The sequence below is a fragment of the Xyrauchen texanus genome, chromosome 15 (genome assembly GCF_025860055.1).
Source record: "Xyrauchen texanus isolate HMW12.3.18 chromosome 15, RBS_HiC_50CHRs, whole genome shotgun sequence".
Lineage (NCBI taxonomy): Eukaryota > Metazoa > Chordata > Actinopteri > Cypriniformes > Catostomidae > Xyrauchen > Xyrauchen texanus.
In genome coordinates this window covers 10,974,197-10,983,393 of record NC_068290.1, presented here as the reverse complement: position 1 = coordinate 10,983,393, position 9,197 = coordinate 10,974,197, and the positions used below count along the sequence as shown (strand labels likewise).

The window sequence follows — 9,197 nt, the reverse complement described above, 5'->3', positions numbered from 1 at the left end:
TCCTGTGATTTTCGTAGGAACAGTCTTTAGAGTTTACTCAGAATGGTGTCAAAAAGAAAAACATCCAGTGAGAGGCAGTTCGGCGGATGGAAACGCCTTTTTGATGAGAGAGATCAACGGAGAATGTCCAGACTGGTTCAAGCTGACGGAATGGATACGTTAACTCGAATAACTACTCTGTACAATTAAAGTGAGCAGAATAGAATTTCATGTCGAACCTTGAGGCGGATTGGTTACAACAGCAGAAGACCATGTTGGGTACTCTAATTGGACCATAGTGTTCCTAATAAAGTGCCAAGTGATTATATCTAGATAGGCAGCAATGATACTGAAAGAAATTCCTATTGATTAACATAAATGGCATCTTCACTTTATTATCATCTAAAGTAACATTCACAAAAATCTTTCAATAAGTGCCCATCATAAGCTTTTAGTGAGCACAAATCTTACAGGACGATGATTGTAAACCTAGCTGAATTAGTCCTTGGTGTATCTATCTGTTTCAACAATTCTAAAAGGGATAGATTTGCAATGGGTGATGAACTGCATTTTAAGCAGATCCCACCTGACAGAGCGCATGCTGTCTCCATCCCCATTCTGAAAGACATTATCATTGTAACTGTCATTCATTGGGACAGCTAAATGGCACATTAGCATCTTTTTTCTCCTCCTTCAACAAACATGTGTAGAGTGACATGATACTGTAAAAGAGTCTGGACAACATATACCATTTCAAAGCAATTTCCTAATTGCTTCCAGACCAAGGCCAATTCCTATATGGAAACAATCCCTGCTTTCAGCCTTTTCATCTGAAGATTGGGAAACATTACAGTGTTAAGAAAACTTGACCCACGGATGGCTATTTCATTGGAAAACAGCCCGTTGCTCACACTCAGACCAATGTTGGAGATGCATTTCCTTAAATCTCTGTGGTCCACATGTTTCGATACTATTTAAAAAGTAAGAGGTGACTGTGCAAGGGACAATTACCCTGTGACATATTAGCACCATTATGCTGCAGCAGAAATGTATTTGATTATCTACATATATTGCACTGTGAAAAAGTAGATTTTTCAAACAGAAGCCTTGTGGGGTTTTTAAATCATTTGAGAGCTAATAAAATGTGAAAGTGATCAGGTGACAAGCTGGATTAATTCAGAAGAGGATCTGTCAGACTACTGGAAACAAAAGATAGACACATGATAAAAGCTGCTGAGTAAAAGTGAAAAATGTAATTGTTAGATTTAACCCAGGATAAACTGAAATTAGACTATAAGAAAACTTCACTAAACTTAAAGGAATATTCCGGGTTCAATGTAAGTTAAGCTTAATCGACAGTATTTGTGGCATAATATTGAATATCACACAAATTAATTTTGACTTGCCCCTCATTTTCATTAAAAAAAAAAATAAAAAAAAAAAAATCTGGGTTAAAGTGAGGTACTTACAATGGAAGAAAATGGGGGCCAATTTTTTATGTTAAAATACTCACTTTTTCAAAAGTATAGCCACAAGGCATAAACAATATGTGTGTTAACATGATTTTAGTGTGATAAAATCACTTACTAACCTTTTCTGTGTATAGCTATAGAAAATTTTGCAACTTCATTCAAAAAGATCTTAATAACAACTATTTAAATAACTTCCAAGTTAAAACAGTACATGAGATTTAACAGAATGAATGTGAGTGATTTTATAAAATTATAAGCTTCACATTCATGCCTTTAAACACTCTAAAAATTGGCCCAATTCCTTTCCATTTTATGTGCCTCACTGTGATCTAGATGTTTGCTTTTTTTAAAGAAAAGGAGGGCTGATTCTTGGTGGAAATCAACATTATGCCATAAAATGCTGTCGATTGAGCTTAACTTGTATTGAACCCAGAATATCCCTTTAATGGAAAATGTGTCCTCACACTTAAGGACTTAAAAAAATAAATAAATCAAACATACATTGTCCAGTTGTTTTCCTTGATCTCTGTTCTGAATTTGGAATTTTACAGATTGGATAAAATTAATTTTGAAGCTAGTTAAAGGAAACCTGATTTTCTGCATTTCATTAGCATAACATTTAATTTACAGGCAACCAAGATTTTAATTTAATTGAAAATGGCTTAAAAATACATTTTATTCACTTGATGTTGTATATTCTTTTTATACATTTGCAGCTGTATGGGCTTGTCAGTTGTAAAGGGGTCAGATGAGTCACTTGCACAACACAAATACTGTATTTATTCATTTTATTAGTACAGTAATAGTGTGGATTATTATCCATTGATATACTGTATATATATATATATAACTGAGGAAAAACCTTAAACTCTAATTGAATGCACCTCAGAACAGATTCTATGCAATTATGAGGTAGACATCGATAATGGTATTTACACCCTCAGCAATAACGAATACATTTTAAATTAATTTTGTTTCATCAGCGTAAGAAATACACGATTATCATGGAACTCTGTACATCACAAATAATAAAATAATTATAGAATAGAAATTATAGCGATTTGAGTGCATTTTAATGTACATTAACAAAGAAATGTGTTCGTTTCATTTCTTCATACGTTGCACTTTAGGTTTTACTTACAAAATATTTACAGATCAAATAATGAACAACAGTGCATTCAAAGCTAATGTGCATTTAAATATAGTAATCTCGCATGTGAGTCTCTCTCTCTCTCTCCCTCTCTCTTTCCTAGTCAGTCAATAGGTCGGGGGGGAAAACGCTCCTTAAGACAGTTAGCTGTTGTGGAAGTGCATTTTGTAAAGATGCAAACGTTGATGGATTTCCATTTTTGTCATCTCAGGTGAGTGGCTTTGCTCGTCGATTCCAACCTGAAAGTACAAAATGACATTTTTTGTGGATTTATGCAGGCTTCGTGACCAATGCTCAAATGTCCAGGCAGTTCCCTCAAGAACACTGTCCGATGCTTCTCATTTACCTTTAAAGCGACCATCAAATCTTTTTCTCTCCCTAGTAAGCGCGCGCGCCACAAGATTCACTCACGTGCAGTCAAACAGAAGAAGCAGAAATTGCTTTTCATTGTGTTTGGTACCTTCACCTTTGCCCAAAAAGCAGAATATGATTTGATAACGCATGCGATGGTCGTAAGGGCATTGCCAAAGGTGTAGTCGAGCGACACGGCGTCTTACCCATGTACGATTATCCATTAAACATTCAGTATAACGAGACCTTATAACAGAGTGACTGAGAACCTTCCCGTTTGAACAGGTGCCCGTCTCCCCATTCTTCTGAGTCCACGCTGATAATGGTGTAACATTATCCTCCTTGAATCCTATCCGTGCGGTTGCGCACTAAATCTGGCCTTTTTATTTTTTAAATAAGACAGGCTACCTGTCTAACAGACGATATTTATTTTATTATAATATATATATATATATATATATATATATATATATATATATATATATATATATATATATATACATACACACACACACACACACACATTTATATTTATATGTGTAACGAAATATTATTTTTCCCCCAATGATTAAAGAAACTATGCATGCCCGGTTGCAACAAATATGAATGGTGGCCTATTTGTAACTGATAATTTGGAGATAATTTAAATAGTCAGAAATGTCTGGAAGAATGGACAATCCCCTTTGCATAGGTAAGAATGTGGCAAAACGCGTCTTTTTGTTTTGATTCTTCCTGGTCAGTTTCATTAAGCCTCACTTCAAGTTTTTCTTGCCTTTGTGCCAAAGTCTTGTTTGTGTGATTCGCTACCTACATCCACACTGTTCGACCACCATGTCCTCGTACTGTTTGTACACGACATTGTTACCAGAGTCTATATACAGTATACTGATGGGGCTGAGTTTTGTGGGAACGCAACAGCTCGGCGGTGTGCTGTTCGGGTCCATGGAGTTCATGAGCGTTTGTATGATGGCATGGTTGGTCGGCTCCAGGTGCGACCTCAACGGGAAATCGCACACGCCCTCGCAGTGGTAGGCTTCGTAATCCAGGGGCGCGATGATCCAGTCGTCCCAGCCCAGCTCTTTGAAATTGACATGCAAAGCCTTTTTGCTGCATCTCGATTTGGACTTTTTGCCATGTCTTTTCCCGTGACGATTCGCATTGAGCGCAGTTCTCCGTCTGCGCCGCGCTTTAAACTGCAGGCCGCTCTCCTCCTCCTGTTGCTCTCCCCGAGACTTGATCTGCTCTTTCATCTCATTGAACAAGTTCTCCCTCTTCCTAGACCGCGTGTAAACCACCAATATCGCCTTTTCCTGCATCGTTCGGCCGTGTCTGTGGAAACCCAGTTGCTTAAGGTCGATTTCCGTGTCGGATTTTCCATGCGTCACCTTGAGCTGGAGACAAAGCTGATTCCCCTGGGCTGCGTGAAGATGCCTGTTTTTAAAAATCCCCCATACGTCCAGAACCTCCCATTCTTGTTTTCGGGAATCCTGGAGATCAAGGGACCTGGAGCCCAGTGGCCTCTCTGATCGACATGAGAGCAAATGAAGGTGGTAGACGCCTGATGGCAACGGTAGGAAATCCCCAGGCGCTTTTCGGAAAATCCTTAACTCAGCACCGACCAGCTCCTCTTTGTCGGAGAGAGTTGAGACATCAAACAGAAACGTTTGTCTTCGCAAAGGAGAAAGCATGAGATCGTCTGCAAGATAATAAAAGAAATAATTGCAGTCAGATTCACTTAGGGCGCACTGTGTTCAAGGAGAGGTGTGGTGGCTCACATTCTCACTAAAGGCCTTATTTGAGACTGTGTCAAACATAAAAGAGTAGCTAACAGTAATAACAACAAGGAGATGATGATTACTGATGAGGATGCACCAGCAGCTTACAGTTTTATGTTAACAATATGTGATAATAAATATTTTTGGAGTTATTACTTTTTGCTTTTGAAATAGGCCCTATTCAAATTAGGAGCAAGCACTGTAAACCCTAATGCTCAAAATAATGAACTGTTGTAGGGAAAATTAAATCATACAAATTAGTTCAAATAAATGAACCTTGATGAGTATTTAGAACACTCTCTTTTTAGTTCACTAGAAGGGGGAGAGTAAATGTTGAAATGAAGTGTTGTTGTTTTTAGGGGTTATCATTATTGGAGCTTGAGTTTAGGCTGAGGACAGGTTAGGTCAGAATGTTCTATATTGCTTTTCTCTTCCAATCAGCATGCATTCAGCATTCACTTCCAGCATGTACTAGGTTTCCTCTACTTTAAGTATTTAAATTGATATTACTTGTTCATTCTAAGTTCAGCCAAAGAGTTCAATTTAAAGTGCCAACAAAATGTATACCTTTACTCAACATTTGTAGTTGTGTAGTAAAAAATGAAAATGTGAAAGTTCTATTAACTTAAACTTGTGAGTTTATTCAAATTGATGTAACTGATTGCCTCAATTTTTTGAGTTCTGCTAACATATTAGGGTTTACAGTGGGGCCTTTCCTGAGAAATCACAATAAACGGGTATTTAGCTATATATATTTTTCATGATGTGGTTACTAATTCCTGAAATAAACACAAACCTAGTAGAGTAAAATAAGTTGCCATAAATATGTTCAGGTGATAACACAAAGTAGAGAGATTTGGTAGCCAGAGAGAGAGAGAGAGTGAGAGAGAGAGAGAGAGAGAGGCGAAATAGAGTGCGCCAGACACAAAGCGTCATACTGTACGTGTTGAACAATGCACAATTAATGCATTCTTTCCCCTTCAGGAATCCAGAGGCCTAGTCGCACTTTATCACCGCCTTTTATCTCTCTGACGGACCAAACGAGAAGCATTTATCTGAATTCAAGCGGGCTTGTGTGTAAGAAATTGAGTTGGACTGTTAGACTACTTTTAGTTCCAACTATACGCCATGGGCACAGCTATCATTTAGCCTGAAAACGTGCCAGATAACTGCACGCATAAGTCTGTTCAATGGAGTCTAATGTTTTCGAAACAAAGATCATTTCAGAAATGAGTAGATTTTTTTTGTCAAGCCTAAAAGCACAAAATCCAATTCGTTGCTTAACTACACTAATATTTAAGACAAATAATTATAAAATTAAATAACCATAAAATGACCCCAAAACGCCAGCGGTAGGCTATAGTCCCTTTTTTGTTTTCCTCTCATATTGTTTTTCTTGACGCGCGAACTTAATTGTCAAGTAGATTGAAACCGTGTGTTAGTTTTAGTTGATATGCACGTATGGTCCACATTAGCTTTTTTTATAAGACCTCAAACAAATCGAATACTAGGTCACCAAATAATTAACGGTTCGAAATTCGCTCCCCCCGCCCCCCATTAAAATACACCCCGCTTATATTTCATTCCTTCTGCCAATAACTACATCCCCTATTCAAAAGTGATGATTCCGCATAAGTTATTTCAAATACAACTAGGCCTACATGCAGCAAGAGGCCTAAACAGATAACAATGACAACTAATTACCGCTTAAATAAATGTATATATAATTCCAGCCACACAATTGTTCCACTGTTGCTCCCTTTTAATCAATACACATTATTGTCCAATAAGTCGATCTTGTCGTTGAGTAGTAGCTAGGCCTGCAACGAGAGAGAGAGAGAGCGAGAGAGCGAGAGAGAGACTTCTTTTGGTGTGGCTACCGGGGCCAGCGAGCACCATCTGCGTTTTAATGAGTTACTTCAAGTGCCAAAAGTAATTTTCATACATTCCGTTTGATCTTGTCTGATCTTGCAACCATAACGATCTGAAAATTTGGGGAAATGTCTTATCTGTTTGGAGGAAATTCTTTCCCGTTACACAAAAAAAGATTACTGCCTTATCATAATTGAACGGCGCTTGAGTGGAAATGATTATTGTTGACATTTAACAGCAAATGACGCGCATGGCACATATAGCCAAGACACTTTAGCGCAGCCAGACAACTGGAGTAGTTTCAGAATGTCGCCGGTTTTTCATTAATTTTGCATGAAGTATTGATGGTAATGTTTTAAGCTACTTGAGAATGTTAGATCTGGAGGATAAACTGGAGGAAGAATAAACTATTTTGACCTGCATCACTGATTAATGTAGTACAAATGCACTTTCGGGGGCCTATCAGCCACAAAAATGTTCCTAAAGCATGAATACTCCCGGTTTAAACAGGCGACCACGCACAGAGGTATAAGCACGAAAGTCCTCTACGGTTTTTCCCTCCTCTCTTTTGGTGATGTGCCACTGGCTGAACTAGTTCATTACGGGAGAATAGACAGTGTTTGATATGTTATGACATGAACACTCAATTAGATCACCGAGTTCAAATACTCCAATCAGCGGTTTGATGCAAAGCAACCCTCAGAGGGTCCAGTGAAGGGTCATATCTAATGACACATCAAATCAAAATCAGTGAGGAAAGTGAAGCTTTTTTCATCAATTCAGTGTGATCTTCTCTTCTTCTACTAACGCGTTTAAATGCAAAAAGGAAATGTGCCATTTATACTAGTCGAAATTTTGTTTGCCCCTTCCTCTTTTTGTTGCGCGTTTGATTGATTTATTTTTTTTCCTGCAGGTTAGTCAAAAACTATATTTCTAGTAAATCCAATTTCATTACAACACATAAGCGTAAAGTTATTTCACAGAAAAAAACAACTGCAAACAAAACAAAAAATAAATACATGAAATTCAGTGTAAACGTGCAAATGATATGGTTATCAAAATAAATAAATAGTGTATAGGCCTAAAATGTTTTTTTTTTTTTCATCACGAAAAAAAGCTATTTTAATTATTGCTATTTTATTTGTGTGGGTGTGTGTGTGTGTGTGTAATTATAAACGTCCAGTGCGTTTTTACTGTAAGTTTATCCTCGAATGACGTTTGTGAGAACAGCTCAGACTGCTTGCACGCGTAAATGTTAAGGGGATGATTTATTGCCTCATTTAGAAAACGCACCAATTAGTGTTTTATTGTCGTGTTACCTTGAGGTCAATGTACAACTAATGTAACCTTACACTACCCGAAATCTGAGGTCGAGATGACCATTACATTTTGGCCCAAAACAGGACAAGTGATGACCCTCAGTATAGGCTACACTAAATAAATTTACATTAAGTCATTATTGGGTTAACTCCAAATATATTCATCCCATTTCAGCAGAAGACATCCTATTTTCCCTCGAACAACAATAATCCAGGTCTATCCATCATCTTTCAAAGCAAAACTTATTTTTCCCCAAACTACCACAAATTGAACGCATGCCATCAATTCACAAGCATTGCGTGTTTAAAGCATATAACACATATGGAGATGATATTTCCTCGTATTAGAATGCATCTTGGCACGCAATTAAAAGCAACTGGGTTGATTAATAAATAATTCCCACACTTATCAAGACGAGTCATTATAAAGATTGCATGGCAAAATATTATCTAGCATGATCTTGCATAATTCAAACAGATGATGAATTTTAGCAAATAAAACAAAACAAACCTTTTCCCCTGTCTACAAAACTCGTTATGGTGTTTGCAGACTTTGAAGAGCGGAAAAAACTTGCATTGAGCCCAAGTTTTTCAGCGGCGGAATAAGTCCTGTATATAGATATCATGTAATCGTGGGGCACAACCGGGTCCTTTAAATAATCATCCCGCCGACTCGCAACCGGGGAGGATGCGAAAATCTCTTTAAGAATTTTGGGTGACCTTTGTCCATCATATGGGCTCCGTGCACCCTTGCTCCTTCTGGACGATTTAAGCGCAGCTGACTGGCAACACGGTAAACTCCACAGGAAAATGAAGAGCGTGGAAAAGGCGACTGCTCGCAAGGCATCCATGGTGGTACTGTCCTCAAAAAGTGAAGCAGAGCCGTGTCCCCCACTAAGGCCGTTGTTTTCTTTTTTTTTTTTTTTTTTTTTTTTTGGTTTGTTTGTTTCACGAGCGCGATCAGCGCAAGATCTGTGTTGCGTCTCTCTAGTGAAGTGCGCTCTACGCTGCCGAACGCGCGGAGGCTGCAGACACACACTCAGAGACACGCCCACTCAAGAAACGCTTCTGTGGAAAACTTCTCAAGACTACTTGTAAACCTCATGAGTCCAAGCAAAAAGGCTTTGGCATTTAGATGTTTTCACATTATGGCGTTTGCAGTATGATTATTAAACAAAGAAATAAAACAAATTATATACTGTGTGTGTGTGTGTGTGTGTGTGTGTGTGTGTGTGTGTGTGTGTGTGTGTGTAATATATATATGTGTGTGTGTGTGTGT

The 9,197-nt window shown here is 38.0% G+C and overlaps 1 protein-coding gene across 1 annotated transcript; it reads right to left on the bottom strand.

Annotated features, from left to right (window-relative positions):
* Nucleotides 1–3,415: 3,415 nt before the first annotated feature.
* On the bottom strand, nt 3,416–8,898 carry LOC127655476 (growth/differentiation factor 6-A-like). The gene is made up of 2 exons (XM_052143316.1): nt 8,430–8,898; nt 3,416–4,648 (listed from the first exon to the last, which is right to left on the bottom strand). Exons 1-2 carry the CDS (start codon nt 8,767–8,769, stop codon nt 3,756–3,758), a joined length of 1,233 nt encoding a protein of 410 aa, XP_051999276.1. The 5' UTR covers nt 8,770–8,898; the 3' UTR covers nt 3,416–3,755.
* Nucleotides 8,899–9,197: the final 299 nt, after the last annotated feature.